Genomic DNA, 19,207 nt, shown 5'->3' on the forward strand with positions numbered 1-19,207 from the left:
GCCATCCTGAAACCTGCTCATGGCCTCCCTGGGCGCCCCGGAGTCCTGGTTGAGAACCACAGTCTTAGAACAGCTGGCAAAGGGTTCAAATAGATTATTATCCAACTGCTGACCAAGTTCTTCTAAATCCAAGAACTTTATCACATGTGTGTCTTCAGTAGAGAAGAGGTGAGGAACATGGGTATCAAATCCTTTCATGTTGCCATATTATTATTTATTGTTATAATGTATTGTATTATAATAGCCCCCAGCAGCTCTTGTCATGGACCCAAGAGGCCATTATGCTCATGCTGTATAAAACACAGAACAAAAAGATGTCAAATGTGGGGCATTGCCAGCTTTCTATGTAGAACCAGAAGGGATATTGCTGTCCTGCAGATGTACTAAATGGTCTCCAGATGTTGGTAGGAACCGGATATGTCAAAAATGATTTTGTTTTATATGCATATTCATTCTTGAATTATTTATAAGCTTCTAAATTGGCTGAAAAAGGAAAGAGTAATTTTTAAAAACCATTGTGGAGGCTGATTGTTAATTCTCTCTCCTTTTTGGTGGTCACGAGATGGCTGTTCATATTAGGTTATTTCTGATCTGACTCCACTTTTGGAGTGTTTGTAAAATAGAGAAGAAACTCTTCCCAAATGATTGAAAGTCATTATGCATTGAGGAAATCAAAAACTAGTCTCTGATTCATACTGTGTTTATGGCACTACAGTATTACTCAAAGCAGTGAGCCATTAAAAAAAAAAATCTTTAAATGGAAGAGATGTGCCCTGATATCCCCTATATTGTCTGTGATTGCCCAGGGTTATTGTGCTAGAAGCCAGTATTATTGGCAGTGATGGCCATATATATGGCAGTATTTCTGAGAATTACATGGTGGAGGGGGATCCGTAGTATCACTGATTGCACATACAGTCTTTAGTGGCTTGGGCATCAAAACAAATTGCAACAGTTCTGTTTTGCAGTGGAGATGTTACAGTCTACTCATTTTTGCTTAGTCAATTCTTAAAGGAAACCTGCATCCTTTGGTGGGGTTCACTTGGCTTTGGGGAGAAGCATTTCTCACCTTAGATGAACTGTAAAATACAATTGGAAATAAGTGTTCTTTTAAAATTGCACTGGTCATTTCTGAGCCTCCTGCTAGCTGTGGCCCACTGCTAAATCTCTACAGCAGCAGGAGAAACCAAGATTGCAACAGTATAATGTTCAGGGCTCAGTAATCGGGTAAGTAGGTCACTTTCTGGCAGCACTAGTGAAGGGAATTTATCAAGCGTATTAACTGCTGAGGAAATCAGGTTAAGAGCTACAGTTTTTTTCCCCAAACAATGGTAAGACATGTGCTAGCTCAGGCTAGTCCATTCTCCCAGTGCACATGAGAGTTATATGCCACTTTTAATTGTACTTCGCTTACACGGTATAGGCATTCTCCTGGGACAATTGAAACTACATGTGCTACATGAACAGAGAGGAAACTTAGTTTAAGGAGAAGAAAGGCCCTAAACAATATGCAGACCAACCCATTGGAAAACCAAAACCCAACAGTTGGTAGTATAAGCCATGTTTTAACTACTCTACCAAATAAGCTCTCCCATTGACATAGCACTGTCTACAGTGGGGGTTAGGTTGGTATAACTCACTCAGGGATGTGGATTTTTCACATCTGTGACATACTGATGTAAGTTTCTAGTGTAGACCTGGACTAAATTTAGGTAACAAAGGGAGGTTGAAGCTGTATTGCCTGGTGCTGCAGAAACTGTGACGAGATTGTTCTGATGGGTTTCCCACTTGTGAATAATTGATCACTACTCTGAGTCTTTTGCCTTAATACATATTTGTTCGACTCATCTGCTGAGTAAGTGAACCTGAGTCCAACAGTGTGGAGAGGCTGCAGTCAGGATTGGGGCCCCATTGTGCTGGTGCCCTACATAGGAAGAGAGGGTCCCTCCCAAAGCGTTATTGAAAGGATTAGTGTTAGGGTATAATTTCAGTATCCTCTTATTCAGGATTTCCTAGCCCAAATATCCAGCCCAACCAACTGGGTTGTGTACTAGGGAGTTTCTTTGGGGGTAAATAATCCTTCTCCCAGCGCTGTGTTTTGTTGTTGGTGTATATGTCTTGCACTGTGTGCGCAAATGGCCAAGACCTCTGTTTAACATCTTACTCAGAAGATTTCATCTCCAGTAACTTAGTGCCCCTGAGCAACATCCCAGGGCATTGATTTCAATCCTGACTTGGAGAAAGGAGCACCACCTACTGAAACACCTGTATTCCCTGGGGCTGGAGGCCGGGGGGGGGATGTCTCCCATCCAAGTGCCAACCTAACTCAACCTTGCTTAGTTTGAGATCAGACTAGATCGGGAGCTGCAGAATCTCTGGGTAAACCTCATCTGACTGTTTGTCTTGTAATACATTTTCCCCAGTTAAGCTATTCAGGCCTCAGACCTAAATAGACTTCTGCGAATACTGTGGATTTATAGTGAATCTTGATGCAGCTGTCTAAAATATAAAGCACTTACCCCTACATATATAAGGGCTGAAATGATGGAGAGAGTATTTTTATATGTTAGTATCTAAACTAATTTAACCTGTTTTTATTTAATTGTTTTAATACTTCTGCATGTTTTGGAGGTAACATTGAAGGGACCACTGTAAAGACTAGGAGGCCCAGATTAGACCTACCCTTTTGTCTGCTTGCAGAGGCAGAAGGTATAATATAATTCTTGGGGTTAAATCCTGGCTGTTGAAATCAGTGGGGTGAGGATTTCCCCTTCTGTGTTTAACTTTTTCAAAATACAAGCGTCAAGACTTTTTTTTTCTTGCGGGGGAGAGAAGACCAGTGCCCCAGGATGGAACTGTAATTTTGCAATAACAGATAAGTATGTGTGCAGCATAGCACTCAGTAGCAACCTTACAATAATGAATCAGTCTGTACCATAAACACAGTGGCATGAAAAAATCTGTAAAGAAACAGATTTAAATTTCCCTTTTCCAAAAGAGAATAATTTTTAATCATGAAAAGGACCTTGATTCTGTGTTTATTTTACCATTTAAAAATATATCGGCGGACTAATAATTAAACTATTTTCTGTGTTGCATCTATGGACAGTACTGCTGTAGGCACTCAGAGGTTGATATTTAAGCAAAAAGAGCCCAATCAAACCATGTGCTGAGCACTTCTGCAGAGGTGCTGAATATTCTCAATTCCCACTGAAGTCGATAGGAATAGAGGGTGCTCAGTACATCACAGGGTGTGTTATAATTATTTTTGTAAAGCACACCTGCAAAGGTCCCCAAGCCAGAGTATGATGATTTCATGAATAAGTAATAAAAACCACAAATGAAAACAATATAATTGTCCTTCTAAAACCTGCAAACAAATAGAGCAAACTAGAAAGGGGATTCTAGGAAAGATGGACAGGAGAAGGTCCTAAATATGGAGGTACTGGTTGTTTTAACTAAAACAAAACCAACCTTAAAAAAGGGTTATGATGTTTGGAAGGGAGGGGTTGAGACAGCTGTATAGAGAGCAAATTGCACCCTCTAGGGGCTAGCTCAGTGAAGGCTGTGATAGTGGAATTCGTAAAAGGCAGGTGGTTTTAAAGCACAGATACTTGCCAAGTCAAGGCTTGAGGAAGACATGTCAGAAACAGCAAGAGCCTCCACCATATAAGACCAACAAAGTCAACTTAAAATCAGTTGGAAACTTTATAGGAAGCCAGTTAAAAGGATGCATAATCTTGTCTCAGCTCAAACCAGTGAGCAAAGGTGCCACTTCATTCTAAAGAAGCTGCATATAGTAGCTAAGCTCTGCAGGGAGGAATTAAAATAATTGTGCCACACTCTTGACACAGCTTTCCATATGATGGCAAATGTACCAAGAATTTTAACCAGGCACACTAGCTATTATGTAATAATTCACACCGACTTTGTTGCCATAGCACCTAGGCATGAATTATTACACCTTCACTAAACCCCTCAAATATTCTCTTGACATTTTCTCTGATACATCAGTGTATAATTAGTGTGTGTATCGATACACACACATTTTAATATAATAAAATATAGCATATGTACATATATAAAACACATGAATGAAGAAAAATAAGTGTTTTTTAAATCAATAACTTTCCTCCATACAAATGTGGCATTAGTAGAAGAGAGAGAACCTATTACTAGCTGAGAGGGGATGATTTTTTCCTATTTTCTATTCTACATAAATCTGTATTCGCTTTAGGTCTGAGTAGAAACCTAAAGCAGTAGTTCTCAACCTTTCCAGACTACTGTACCCCTTTCAATAGTTGGATTTGTCTTGTGTACCCCCAAGTTTCACCTCACTTAAACTACTTGCTTACAAAATCAGATATAAAAATACAAAAGTGTCACAGAACACTATTACTGAAAAATTGCTGTCTTTCTCATTTTGTCTGTATGAAATTTTAGTTTGTTCTGACTTTGCTAGTTCTTTTTTGTAGGCTGTTGTAAAACTAGGCAAATATCAAGATGAGTTGATGTACTCCCTGGAAGACCTCTGTGTGCCCCCAGGGGTACATGTACCCCTGGTTGAGAACCAGTGACCTAAAGCATGAGAGTGCTCATGTTGTCTTAAATGTTAGCAGCTCTCCCTAGTTGCTAGTATATTTTCTGAAACTCCTGCACATGGTTACTTGAAAAGGGTTCAGATTGCAATTTCTCCTTTCAGTGTCATGTCTAGGGTAGCAGAAAAAATCCTGGCACCCAGCCACGTGCACCAAACACTAGATGGCAGAAACTGATACTCTTGTATCTATTGGCTTTAAAGCTTCAATGGGTGGTCGATTTGTTATTTGTAGTACAAATAGGGTCTACAGCAGTAGTTCCCAAACTTTAACAACCCATGAACCCCTTTCACTAAAATGTCAAATCTCGTGAACCCCCTCCTAAAAATGAATATTTCCAGGGATTTTCTCCCTTACCTCAGCATAAATTATAAAAGCAGTGATCTTGGAAACATAAAATTTGTTTTTATGACATACTTAGTACACACTATTTCTTATTGTTTATCATTACAGTATTTTTATTACATTATAAAATCGGCAACACTCTTTCAAGATCTCTCTTTTTTAGCTTGTATGACTTTTAATTAAGGCTGTTATAAGACAAGGCTCCTATCAGAGGCTCCAGTAGACAAAAGCGGTGCAGGGATGAAGTCCCTGCGCACCCCGAGGCCTGGGCGGGGCACCGCCAGAAAAGTGCAGGGGGCCCGTGGGGGCTGCCGGAAAAAAAAGGGGGGTGGCACCAACACGGGGGGGCACATGACCCTCGTCGCCCTCTCCCCATACTGGCACCTCTGGCTCCTATGTTTCATCAAGGAGTATCAGATGTGAAACAGCATGAAGGTATTTAAGAAGCCAACTCAAAGTGTTCCTCTTACACAAGCAGTCAGGTCTTGAACAGTCCAGGCAAACAACGCACGTTACAACAAAGCTTAAACTTGTTCTTCATCATAATTTAAAAACAACACTAGCAGCCTGTTTAATTTTAAAAACAGCAAAAAATATCCACCTCCCTTTCCATTTCGTATAAGGAGTCTTGAAGTTTAAATCTCCTCAGTGTGATAGATATGCTCGCTTTGATCTGCGTAGCTCTTGGAAGTCCAGGGGCTCCGGGCTGCTGGCCGGAATCCCTATGGACAGCTCTGTCCACCATTAGGGAATTTTTTCCCCGAGAATCTCCTGTAACATTTTGTGAACCCCCAGGGGTTCACGAACCCCAGTTTGGGAACCACTGGTCTATAGTGTGCTAGATGTTGTCCAAATGTACACAGGAAGGCCCAATTCTTGTCCTGGAGAGCCTATAATTAAGGCTACGATTATGTCACGGACATCGGGGAAATCACGGAATCTGTGACTTCCAGCAACTTCCATGACATCTAGGACCCCTACATCTGACCAGCCACGCTGTAGCGTGATAAACCGCTATCTGACTGAATTTGCTACTTAGAGTGTACTGAGCATGCTCAGTAACATCTGCTGAAGCCAGCAGCGGGGGACCCCTGCAGCAGCCCAGCAGCTGCGGGCAACGGGACCCCCCACAACTGACTGGCTGCCGGCACAGGTGGAGACCCCTGAGCTCTCCAGCCCCCACCACTGGTAGGTCCCCCCCACTGCAGCTGCTCAGCCTCTGCGAGCAGCCGGCACCCCTATCCCCAGCAGCTCCCAGCTGCCTCCAACGGCAGCAGAAGGATCCTGGAGCTGCTGGAAGGGCCCCCCACAGCTTCCCAACAGCCAGCAGAGGTGGCGAGGGGACTCTCTTCAGCTCCAGCCCTTCAGGGCAATGGGGACCCTGCAGTTCCCATATGCTGCAGGCAGGGGGAGGGGGCAGGGTACTGGACCCTCCTCCCTCCCCTTTTGTCAGGGATGATTTTAGTAAAAGTCAGGGACAGGTCACAGGCAATAAACAAACAAACAAAAAATCACGGAAGCCGTGACCTGTCCCTGACCTTTACTAAAAATATCCATGACAAAATCATAGCCTTACTTATCAAACTCCAGGCAAAGGCTGGGGGAGAGGGCTAAAACATACAATCAAAACATTAAGCTGCCCCTCTAGCCACCATTACTAGTGTCGAAGGGTACATCAGCTTCACAGCTTGTTGTTGTTTAATGTTTGTTACAGTAGGGCCTCAGGGCTGACCAGGGAGAGGGCCCCATTGTGCTCGGCACTGCCCAGGCACAGAACAGCACCGTCCCTACCCTGAAGAGCAGTGATGTGAATAGACCAGACGGACGCGCGGTGCGGGAAGGGGGTAGGACACACAAGCAGTGTGACCAGTAGGAGGGCAGCAAACGCCAGGTTAGGTCCATGAAGCTAAATGGGAAGGGCGGGGGAGAAGTGAGGGGGGCACGGCAGGAGAGAAGAGGGTAAGAGGGCAGGGGCACTGGAACAGGGGGGACCGGGGGCCATGGCCCCCTCACTTTTAGCCCTCCCTCTTTTTACCGGCCGTAAGGGTGAGCGACAGGGAGGAGGAGTCTTGGGGGGAAGAGGCAGGATGGGGGGGTGGGGCCATGGTTCGGGCACCGGTGCTGCCCCCCACCCTGCTGTTAGGAGGCTTCTGCCACCCCTGTAAGCTGAGGTGAAGAGACTGGGAGGGTTGGCGCAAACAGCCAATCAGCACAGGGAAGAGAAAGTCCAGTCAAAACTAGAAAGTTCTCCCAATGGCTGAAGGAACAGATCTCCCGCCTTTGGCTGCTTCTGCTCCTACTGCCTGGAGTTTCTTGGCAGTGTAGGTGCTGGACTTAGGGGTGCTGGGGGCGCTGCCGCAGCCCCTGGCTTGAAGTGGTTTCCATTCTATCCAGGATTTACAGTTTGGTTCAATGGCTCGGAGCACGCCCAGTATAAACATTGTTCCAGCGCCCCTACTTGGCTGGCTCTGCAGTTTTCTCCCAAGTCCATGCGGTGAGGGGGCGGGTGTCTACACCCACTGTACCATTATGGGTCCAGCAGGGGTGCTGGGGTGGGGACGGATGGCCCTAGGTGTGTGGCCCCATATTAGCCCCCCCCCCCCCCCTAATGCAGAAATCCCTGTTTAGTTGCTTCTGCCCCTACTGGCTGGAGTCTCTGAGCAATGCCTAGCCCTGCAGAGGGCGTGATTCCCAAGTCATTCATGCATAGGATATTGCAACTGAACTACAGAAACTCCCTTTATTGTATCATAATGGCCAATCAGTGAATATGTCATGCTCTGCAGGCAGGCAGACTATGCCCTGCCTTGCGCTTAGTGTGACTGTCATTCTGAGCTGGTTAAGTGGTGTTGAGTGCCTGCTGCTGCTAGATGTCTTTTGGTAATTCACGCTGCTGATTTCCACACTCACTATACAGTGCAAATGACCATGTCGCAAGACAACGGAGATTTATTAGAAGGGTAAGTACAGATATACAGTTACTTACATTTGGGTTTGAAGCAGTGCTGATTTTATACCTGAGAGAAGGCAGTAGAAAAACAGTGCAATCCACTGAAGCATGACTAATCAGTTTGCAAAAATGTTTAACATTCTCTAAAGTATTTCTTCTTTGAACTACTGTATTAACAGAGTAGGATCTGTGTCATTTATGATTATATGGCATTCACCTGACTTTCTTGCATTCTGCTTTCTTTACTCACTGAGTGCATCAAATGCCCTAGTTTCATTAGAACACTGGGAAGGTAGGTGTGTAACTTGCATTACTGTGGCTGCTGGGAGGAGAGTGGGATTGTGTTAAGCATTCTCCTTTTAGAAAGGATTCCAAGGGGTTCAGATATTTTATGCATACTTTGAACTTCTACAGTGTTAAACTTCCAGCAGTTTTCTCTTGTAAAAAGGAATCTCACAAGGAAGTGTACTTGTACTTCAAAAATAAAACAAAAATCAACTTTCTGCACAGAGGTAAAGAAAATTTAAAAAAATTAAAATATTAGTAATAGCATCTAAAGACTTTTAATTAGATGAGAGCATGTTTCAGATCAATGTTAAATATGCTGTTAGACTGAAGGGCCTAGGTTAACAAAGGGTAAATAACTGTAATACACTCAGCCTACAGATGACAGTTTTAAAATAGTAAATATAGCAGGCTCAGAGTGGGGGTCTAAGTTGTATAGTTTATTCGTACATGATATTGTCTTAGACACATAATGGCTCACAGGGATGCTGGGGCTTGGGGCTAGTCAGTGTCTGAGATCCTTCCAGGAGCAGAGCAATAGGTAGCACAACTGAAAAGTGTGATGATACAGGCACTATGAGACACTGTCACAAAATGTGTTTCTCTCAAATTTCTACACCTGGTTCTTGAGCATGGAAAAAATCTTGCTGTTTTTCTTCAATAAAGTGTTCGGCTTTTTAAAGAAAATGTTTTGCGAAGTCCTCAGTGTAATTACTAACCTCCGATTGCCTTATTTTGAGCTCTGATCTTTTTCTCATTAGGGCGATATTGTTAGCACACTTCCTGTATTCAAGGTCTATTTCTTTTTCAGTTTGATAGTTAGTTATATGTTTGCAACTTTTTTTTAAAAGAAAGCAACAGATTCCAAGTCAAAAGATAGTTTGTTAGTTAGAGCAGCCAAAGTTAGGGAGAGATGGAGGAGAAAATGAGTCCTTGTGACTTCGTAAAAATTACCCAAACTAGCTTGTGCTCCATGTACTAGTGAAATTTAGTCTTTCTTTAAAAGGTGCAAAATACCCATATTTCAACTGTTTTGACATTTCCCAGGGTACATTAACCTTGCCAGTGCAAAGTCTATTCTTCTTTCTGCCATTTCATGTACAACAATTTTATATCTTGTGCTGAACTTTGGCCAGAACTTTTCAGCTGGTCTATTATCCCATTACCAGTCATCCTGAGACCATCTAAGAAGCACTCATCAAAGATTGGCCTGACGCATCAGGCCATAATATCCAAATCTCCTAAAGAAAACAGATGCAGTCAGGGTAAGGCACTGAAGTAATCCTCTGATTACGGTATGCTGCATTTGGTTTTTCACCTGCATTTTGCAGCTGCTTTTTGCTCAAACTAGCCCTTTGGGGCTGACGTTTTAATTGATTTGAATGCACATAGCTGTAGTAACTTATTTCTTTCTCATACTGTGTGGTCAATGGTTGAACACAATGTGGGTTAAACAGTACTGCCAGGAGGCCATTCCAGCAACAATGTATGGAGGCATTTCCACGTTGTAGGAGACCATTATTCCCTCAAATCCAGTATTTTGTCTCAAGTAGTGACTTCAGAAGATGAGGGGGAGGACCCTGATGCAACTAGCCAATTATGCTGCATGTTGAAGGGATGATTCCTTTCTGACCACTATAATGATCAGCTTACACCAGGAAGCATGAGATTTATTTCCCATATTTTAGCATGCTTAATTACTAACGTTTTTATTATAAAATAATCCAGGCACAGTTTTTGACACTCTGATCCCACTGCAAAAATGAATTCTGTAGACTGAGAGCAAGCTGTATGAAGAAATATTTTCCTTAATTTCATTGAGAGCCCTTGTTCTCATATTACAGGGTAGGTAGGGGAAAGGACGGGTCTGATCAGTTTTTTGATCTGCCCTTATTAATTTTGGCTATCATAGAGATGGACCTGAACCAAAACCCTGGATGCAACTGTAACACCGACAGACCCTGGTCGTTGTCGGGTGGCATTGAACCTGGGGCCTCTGGAGCTTAGTGCATGAGCTAAAAGCCATATGGCTCTTAGTGAAGGCTGTAGAACAGACTCATTAATCTCTTTCTCTAACTCTAAGGGTATGTATACACTACGAAATTAGGTCGAATTTATAGAAGTCGGTTTTTTTGAAATCGGTTTTATATATTCGAGTGTGTGTGTCCCCACAGAAAATGCTCTAAAGTGCATTAAGTGCATTAACTCGGCGGAGCGCTTCCACAGTACCGAGGCAAGCGTCGACTTCTGGAGCGTTAGGGTAGCTATCCCACAGTTCCCGCAGTCTCCGCTGCCCATTGGAATTCTGGGTTGATATCCCAATGCCTGATGCGGCAAAAAACATTGTCGCAGGTGGTTCTGGGTACATGTCGTCAGGACCCCGTTCCCACCCTCCCTCCCCCCGTGAAAGCAAGGGCAGACAATCATTTCGCGCCTTTTTTGTCTGCTGCCAGCCAAAGATGTAAAGGATCGATGGAGTGGGTCAGAACAAGACATAGACCAGATTTGTTTTGGACTCATTTTCCTCCTCCCCTGTCTAGATCACACTGCAGTCAGTCACAGAGAAGGCGCAGCGAGGTTAATCTAGCCATGTATCAATCAGAGGCCAGGCTAACCTCCTTGTTCCAATAAGAACGATAACTTTGGTGCACCATTTCTTATTGGAACCCTCCGTGCAGTCCTGCCTGAAATACTCCTTGATGTACAGGCACACCCTTTGTTGATTTTAGCTCCCTGAAGCCAACCCTGTAAGCCGTGTCGTCAGTCGCCCCTCCCTCCATCAGAGCAACGGCAGACAATCATTCCGCGCCTTCTTTCTGTGCGGACGCCATACCAAGGCAAGCATGGAGGCCGCTGAGCTCATTTTGGCAATTAGGAGCACATTAAACACCACACGCATTATCCAGCAATATATGCAGCACCAGAACATGGCAACGCGATACCGGGCGAGGAGGCGACGTCAGCGCGGTCCCGTGAGTGATCAGGACATGGACACAGATTTCTCTGAAAGCATGGCCCCTGCCAATGCATGCATCATGGTGCTAATGGGGCAGGTTCATGATGTGGAACGCCAATTCTGGGCTCGGGAAACAAGCACAGACTGGTGGGACCGCATAGTGTTGCAGGTCTGGGACGATTCCCAGTGGCTGCGAAACTTTCGCATGCGTAAGGGCACTTTCATGGAACTTTGTGACTTGCTTTCCCCTGCCCTGAAGCGCATGAATACCAGGATGAGAGCAGCCCTCACAGTTGAGAAGTGAGTGGCGATAGCCCTGTGGAAGCTTGCAACGCCAGACAGCTACCGGTCAGTTGGGAATCAATTTGGAGTGGGCAAATCTACTGTGGGGGCTGCTGTGATGCAAGTAGCTCATGCAATCAAAGATCTGCTGATATCAAGGGTAGTGACCCTAGGAAATGTGCAGGTCATAGTGGATGGCTTTGCTGCAATGGGATTCCCTAACTGTGGTGGGGCTATAGACGGAACCCATATCCCTATCTTGGCACCAGAGCACCAAGCCAGCGAGTACATAAACCGCAAGGGGTACTTTTCGATAGTGCTGCAAGCTCTGGTGGATCACAAGGGACGTTTCACCAACATCAACGTGGGATGGCCGGGAAAGGTGCATGACGCTCGCATCTTCAGGAACTCTGGTCTGTTTCAAAAGCTGCAGGAAGGGACTTTCTTCCCAGACCAGAAAATAACTGTTGGGGATGTTGAAATGCCTATATGTATCCTTGGGGACCCAGCCTACCCCTTAATGCCATGGCTCATGAAGCCGTACACAGGCAGCCTGGACAGTGGTCAGGAGCTGTTCAACTACAGGCTGAGCAAGTGCAGAATGGTGGTAGAATGTGCATTTGGACGTTTAAAGGCGCGCTGGCGCAGTTTACTGACTCGCTTAGACCTCAGCGAAACCAATATTCCCACTGTTATTACTGCTTGCTGTGTGCTCCACAATATCTGTGAGAGTAAGGGGGAGACGTTTATGGCGGGGTGGGAGATTGAGGCAAATCGCCTGGCTGCTGGTTACGCGCAGCCAGACACCAGGGCGGTTAGAAGAGCTCAGGAGGGCGCGGCACGCATCAGAGAAGCTTTGAAAACCAGTTTCATGACTGGCCAGGCTACAGTGTGAAAGTTCTGTTTGTTTCTCCCTGATGAAACCCCCCGCCCCTTGGTTCACTCTACTTCCCTGTAAGCTAACCACCCTCCCCTCCTCCCTTTAATCACCGCTTGCAGAGGCAATAAAGTCATTGCTGCTTCACAGTCATGCATTCGTTATTCATTCATCACACAAATAGGGGGATGACTACCAAGGTATCCCAGGAGGGGTGGTGGAGGAGGGAAGGAAAATGCCACACAGCACATTAAGCCCAGCACTTTAAAAGTTTACAACTTTAAAATTTATTGAATGACAGCCTTCTTTTTTTTGGGCAATCCTCTGTTGTGGAGTCGCTGGTTGGCCGGAGGCCCCCCCACCGCGTTCTTGGGCGTCTGGGTGTGGAGGCTATGGAACTTGGGGAGGAGGGCGGTTGGTTACAGAGGGGCAGCAGTGGCAGTCTGTGCTCCAGCTGCCTTTGCTGCAGCTCAACCATACACTGGAGCATTCTGGTTTGGTCCTGCAGCAGCCTCAGCATTGAATCCTGCCTTCTCTCATCACGCTGCCGCGACATTTGAGCTTCAGCCCTGTCTTCTGCCCGCCACTTACTCTCTTCAGCTCTCCACCTCTCCTCCCGGTCATTTTGTGCTTTCCTGCACTCTGACATTATTTGCCTCCACGCATTCGTCTGTGCTCTGTCAGTGTGGGAGGACAGCATTAGCTCGGAGAACATTTCATCTCGAGTGCGTTTTTTTTTCTTTCTAAGCTTCACTAGCCTCTGGGAAGGAGAAGATCCTGTGATCATTGAAACACATCCAGCTGGTGGAGAAAAAAAAAGGGACAGCGGTATTTAAAAACACACATTTTATAAAACAGTGGCTACACTCTTTCAGGGTAAACTTTGCTGTTAACATTACATACATAGCACATGTGCTTTCGTTACAAGGTCGCATTTTGCCTCCTCCCACCGCGTGACTACCCCCTCAACCCTCCCCCCTCCCCGTGGCTAACAGCGGGGAACATTTCTGTTCAGCCACAGGCAAACAGCCCAGCAGGAATGTGTCCCTGAAGAAAAGCACCCTATTTCAACCAGGTGACCATGAATTATATCTCACTCTCCTGAGGATAACACAGAGAGAGAAAGAACGGATTTTGGTTGAATGCCAGCAAACATACACTGCAATGCTTTGTTCAGTGATTCCCGAGTATGTGTTACTGGCCTGGAGTGATAAAAGTGTCCTACCATGAAGGACGAAATAAGGCTGCCCTCCCCAGAAACCTTTTGCAAAGGCTTTAGGACTACATCTAGGAGAACCGCAAATGCCAGGGCAAAGTAATCCTTTCACATGCTTGCTTTTAAACCATGTATAGCATTTTAAAAGGTACACTCACCAGAGGTCCCTTCTCCGCCTGCTGGGTCCAGGAGGCAGCCTTGGGTGGGTTCGGGGGGTACTGGCTCCAGGTCTAGGGTGAGAAACAGTTCCTGGCTGTCGGGAAAACCGGTTTCTCCGCTTGCTTGCTGTGAGCCATCTACAACCTCCTCCTCCTCCTCATCTTCTTCGTCCCCAAAACCTGCTTCCGTATTGCCTCCATCTCCATTGAAGGAGTCAAACAACATGGCTGGGGTAGTGGTGGCTGAACCCCCTAAAATGGCATGCAGCTCATCATAGAAGCGGCATGTTTGGGGCTCTGACCCAGAGCGGCTGTTCGCCTCTCTGGTTTTCTGGTAGGCTTGCCTCAGCTCCTTCAGTTTCACGCGGCACTGCTTCGGGTCCCTGTTATGGCCTCTGTCCTTCATGCCCTGGGAGATTTTCACAAAGGTTTTGGCATTTCGAAAACTGGAACGGAGTTCTGATAGCACGGATTCCTCTCCCCAAACAGCGATCAGATCCCGTACCTCCCGTTCGGTCTATGCTGGAGCTCTTTTGCGATTCTGGGACTCCATCATGGTCACCTGTGCTGATGAGCTCTGCATGGTCACCTGCAGCTTGCCACGCTGGCCAAACAGGAAATGAGATTCAAAAGTTCGCGGTTCTTTTCCTGTCTACCTGGCCAGTGCATCTGAGTTGAGAGTGCTGTCCAGAGCGGTCAGAATGGAGCACTCTGGGATAGCTCCCGGAGGCCAATAACATTGAATTGTGTCCACAGTACCCCAAATTCGAGCTGGGAACGTCGATTTAAGCGCTAATCCACTTGTCAGGGGTGGAGTAAGGAAATCGATTTTAAGAGCCCTTTAAGTCGAATTAAAGGGCTTCACTGTGTGGACGGGTGCAGGTTTAAATCGATTTAACGCTGCTAAATTCGACCTAAAGTCCTAGTGTAGACCAGGGCTAAGTGGTCTCCATGCCACTAGATGGGACAGAACACCACACCCAGGGGGTGTGTGGGTTACGTACTTCCCCTAGCTGAGGAAGCGTATCCCATGCTTTAGAGACTTCCCACTTGAAATCCCGGACAAGCACCCCCACTTGTAAGTATGACAGACCCAGGTCGTTGGCGGGTGGGATCGAACCTGGGGCCTCTGGAGCTTAGTGCATGAGACTCTACTGTATGAGCTGAAAGACATATGGATCTTACCTAAGGCTGTAGAGCAGACTCCTTAATCTCGCTCTCTCTCGTGGTCTCAGTGCCACTAGATAGGACAGAACACCACTCCCAGGAGGTGTGCGGGTTACACAACCATCACCAAACTTTGGAAGAGTTTAGGTCAGGATCCAGACTTCGCAGCTGGTCCTTATTTCTATAATGGACCAAACCAAAACCCCACATTTGACCACCACCTGAACTGTGCAGCTTGGATCCTATCTCAAGTCCATTTAGTCCTTTGTTCCAGGGTGAAAGGGGGCAAAGAGCACTGCTTATTCTCCGCCTCTGGGGCCGGGACCACTTCGTCTTTGTAGCTTTTTCTAACTAGTTCAGGAATGGCACTGAATGAAGGGTTACCACCAGTCCTACGATTTATGGGCTGATCTCAATTCTGATCAGTGAGCCTAGAATCTGCAGGGCAGTTTACTGAGCCTTGGATTTAATTTGAATCTGAAAATGTCATAATCTGAGGATGGTGCATCTTTAGGTGGTGACATTGTGTCTGTATATGATGATATGGCACCAAGACAAGAGGGCACTCTCTGTCTTAAAAACCTAATGCAAAGGGATTTAACATCTTACAGTAGAAACTGACAGAAGGTGATGGGTGGAGGCTGTGTGAGAGAGAGTGAGGGAATGAGGGACAGATAAAGGAATATCTAAAGTGACACAGACTTTCTTATTTCCTGACAGCACATTTACTACAAAGCTGGGGAATTAGTTATGTGGTGTATTAGTGGATTTATCATAAATGCTATCATTACAAGAAATGAGAAGCTCAATAAAAGAGGATTGGAAATAGTAGGTTTTGTCATTCTTTAATTATTTTTTGACAGATCTGCATCAGATCTGCATCTAGCCCTGGATGAATGTATGACTGCTGTGGATTTATTTCTAAGCAACAAGTTTCCTGAGGCCCTTGCTTCCCTACAAGCAAGGTAAGTTGAATACTTTTACAGCTTTTTGCTTTGTTTTTGTTTTTTTCTTTGCATCCTTCATCTTCCATTAGAACTGCCACTACACTTTGAGCGCTAGACAGATAAATAATATTCCTTTGGATTGGAGGAGGTGGGAAAAATAAAATAACCTTTTAGGACATACACAGTAAGTTGCTGGTGTTGGAAGAAGGAAAGATTTCCATTTCTTCCCCCCATCTCCACCCCGAGACAGGTAAATGGCATGGTATTGATCAGTGGTTATAGTACTTTCTGCAGCTTCCATATCAGCAACATCTTGGGGTTGTCTATATGGTGCTTTAGTCCACACCAAGAGGGTGTGAATTTTAGTGCATGACAAGCTAGTTGAACTATCTTATCCATGTTGACCCTGCTGGCGTTCGCTAAAAGTTCCCTAGTGCTGGTTAATATAATACTATTTGAAGCAGGACTACATTAAAGCCAGTAGAGAACTTTCTGTGCATGTCAGCAGGGTCTACACAAGCTAGGCCGTGCACAACAAGCTAGTACGGACTAAAATTTACATCCCTCTGGTGTGGACTAAAGCACCATATAGACAAACCTATGGTGAATGAAATGTTTACTCTTGTTTACCAAACAGTATGTTCTGTAACATGCAACCCGGTTCTCACAGTTGTTCTTATCAATGAGTACAGGTTCTGGTGTAGTTTCTTACAAGGAACATACTGGAAAAAAAAAGTTATCAGACTGTACGTCATAGTTTGAAAGCAATCTCCCCTGGTCTGTGTCATTAGCATGTCAGATTATAAAACCCGAACAAGGAACTGTTCATTCTGTTTCCCTTTTCCCAGTTCATGCTCCTTGTCCTCACTTTCACATTTCTGAACATCTTTCTTTATCTCTACTCATTTCTTTCCACTGCCTCAGTTCCTTTGATGCCTTCCATCTGACAACTGTTTTTTCTCCTTTTTCCACTTTATGCCTCCTTCCATGCTGCTTCCTCTTTTAATGATCTCCATCCACATACATATCCTTTCCTGAGGCACACTTCTTCCATCAGCCCTTTCAGTGATAATCACACAAGCAATGGAGAAACCTTTAATTAATTTTAATTTTCTATCGTCCTATGTGAATAGTCCTTACTCAGTAACTTAGGGCTAGTCTACACTGGCCATGGGCGCAGCACTGGGAGAAAGCTCTCCCAACGCTTTAAAAAAAACCACCTCAACGAGAGGCGAAGCTCCCAGCCCTGGGGCACTGTTTTTACACTGGCTCTTTACCGCACTGAAACTTGCTGTGCTCAGGAGGGTGTTTTTTCACACTCTTGAGCAAGAAAGTTGCAGCACTGTAAAGTCCCAGCGTAGACAAGCCCTTCGATAAGGCCAGGTTTTAGGATCCAAGCCCAAATTCACCAAGTGCCATTGATATAGCCGTCCCAGTGTAAACCCAAGTGTAGACAAGGAAAGCCACAGCTTCAGTGGAGCTCAACCCTGTTTGAAACTAGGGTAAACTCATAGGAAGGTAAGACTTGTCATACTGGATCAGACCCAAGGTCCATCTACTCCAGTGTTTGGTCTCTGACATTGGCTAGCACCAGTGGCTTCAGAGGAAATTAAGAAACTCCGCAGTAGGGAGATGTAAGGTAACTTGCCACTCATAATAGGTTTCATCCTGGTCTCAAATAATAGATTGAAATTGGGTTAAGCCCTGAAGCATGGGGTTTAATATTCCTTCTACAAAAAATTGTTAGACTTAATTATGGTAAGTCTGGATATTCTTGATACCCCTATAAATGTCCAATCCCTTTGTTGAGATCTTGGCCTTAAACACCTTAACTGTGAATTCATTGCCATAGTATCTTTTCACACAATATGTAATTAATTTCCTTTTCTCAGTTTGAATTTTGCACTTTTTAAGCTTATTGAATGTCCCCTTGTGTAAAGAGGATCAGTGTAAATCTGTTTTTTCCTTGCCTGTATTCGGAGTTTATAGTGGTACAGTGACTGGCCATTAATTGATTGTTGGATTTGGGGCCAATTCCCAGAGTAGACAAGATCTCAGTGGACATTTGAAAGGTTTTCTTTGTGACCTTGAAGACTAGAGAGTTACTTTTTTTTAAAGGAGTGCTTTGCTTCTGAAATACATTTATTCAGCAGCCAAAATACACACACACACACACACACACACACACACACACACACACACACACACACACACACACACACACACACACTGTAGCCATGCTGACAGTTGCAAAATTGCATTATACACACAACCCTGGTTATAAGCAATGAGGGCATATGATCACTTTTTAAATTTTTTGGGCCTCTCTTTATTCCCACAATTTTTATACTTTTAACTTGCATCTGCCTGAGTTCTTTGCTTCCCAAGTCCTTTTGTATTTTATTGCCAACTCCCACCGCTGCTGCCGCAGGTTGCTTTGCTTAGTGTTGTGCCATCAGCAGAGTTTGTCACTGCTCCTTCCTTACTTCAAGCTGCTGATGTATACAGTGAACACAGTTGTATATAGGGCCAGTTCTTGTTTTGGCTCTTTGCTATGTCACTTTCTTTCATCCTAAACTGCTTCTATTTACAAGTACCCTGTAATATCAGTGATTTGTTGGGTTGGAGACATTCTGGACTCTAGTCACTGGTGTGAAAGAGTTAAAAGAAAACAAAATGGCTGCCTTATAAGTCTTTTTGCATTTGCTCAGAGAGCTGGGATGGGCCTGAGACATACAGAAAAGCAGCTGGGCCACCAGGTTGCAGCAGCTGCCCTTTCTCCATTTATTGCTTCAGCCAGCCTCGGGCCCCGCCTCCATATAAAATAAATCTGTGTTGTGCATCTCTTTCCTGCTCTTCTCACCCTGTCCACCCTGCCTGTCACAGCAGGAGCCACCAAAGGAAAGTACTGTTATGCTTGGTATGTGTCAAGGATTCATTTCAGTGGGTGTGATGTACCTACCCTATTTGGGCACTGACCCCACTCCTTGATACCAAAGGTACTGGGCTTTGTAGGTTGCACTGTTGGTGATACTGTGTAAAATGTGGTTTTGGCAAACTCTGAAGTCAGTGAGCTTTCTAGTGGTTTGGGATGATATCTGCCTTATTCACAGTGCTGTAGTGTTGTGTTTTTGTTGCATGGGAGGATGTCACAAAATGTTAAGAAGAGCAGCAGTATTTTCACTGAAATCATGTGCAAAATGTCCCTGTGCCCATGTGGGTATGTTTACTTTGTGTTTAAAATAGGAAAGAGCCATTTTTGTGAAGGGGGATAGTAAAATGCTTCAAAAATGACACTGAGACCCCTATTGTGAAGGAGCCTATATATTTGTCTATCGATCCATTTTTATTCTCGTTCATTGCATATCGTTTCCATTCTGTTTTCATAGGGCCCTGTTGAATTCATTTCATGAACTGACTTTATGT

General features: G+C 44.8%; 1 protein-coding gene across 1 annotated transcript in view; it reads left to right on the forward strand.

The window, feature by feature from the left end:
• The first annotated feature begins 7,809 nt into the window (after positions 1–7,809).
• The window catches only part of TTC39A (tetratricopeptide repeat domain 39A), a 67,664-nt gene continuing 56,266 nt past the window's right edge, over positions 7,810–19,207 (forward strand). The window contains exons 1-2 of the mRNA XM_073357750.1: positions 7,810–7,903; positions 15,698–15,799. Of these exons, the coding sequence (XP_073213851.1) occupies positions 7,866–7,903; positions 15,698–15,799 (140 nt within the window). The 5' untranslated portion in view covers positions 7,810–7,865. The remainder of the gene's footprint in view (positions 7,904–15,697; positions 15,800–19,207) is intronic.

The sequence above is a fragment of the Lepidochelys kempii genome, chromosome 8 (assembly GCF_965140285.1).
Source record: "Lepidochelys kempii isolate rLepKem1 chromosome 8, rLepKem1.hap1, whole genome shotgun sequence".
Classification (NCBI taxonomy): Eukaryota; Metazoa; Chordata; order Testudines; family Cheloniidae; genus Lepidochelys; species Lepidochelys kempii.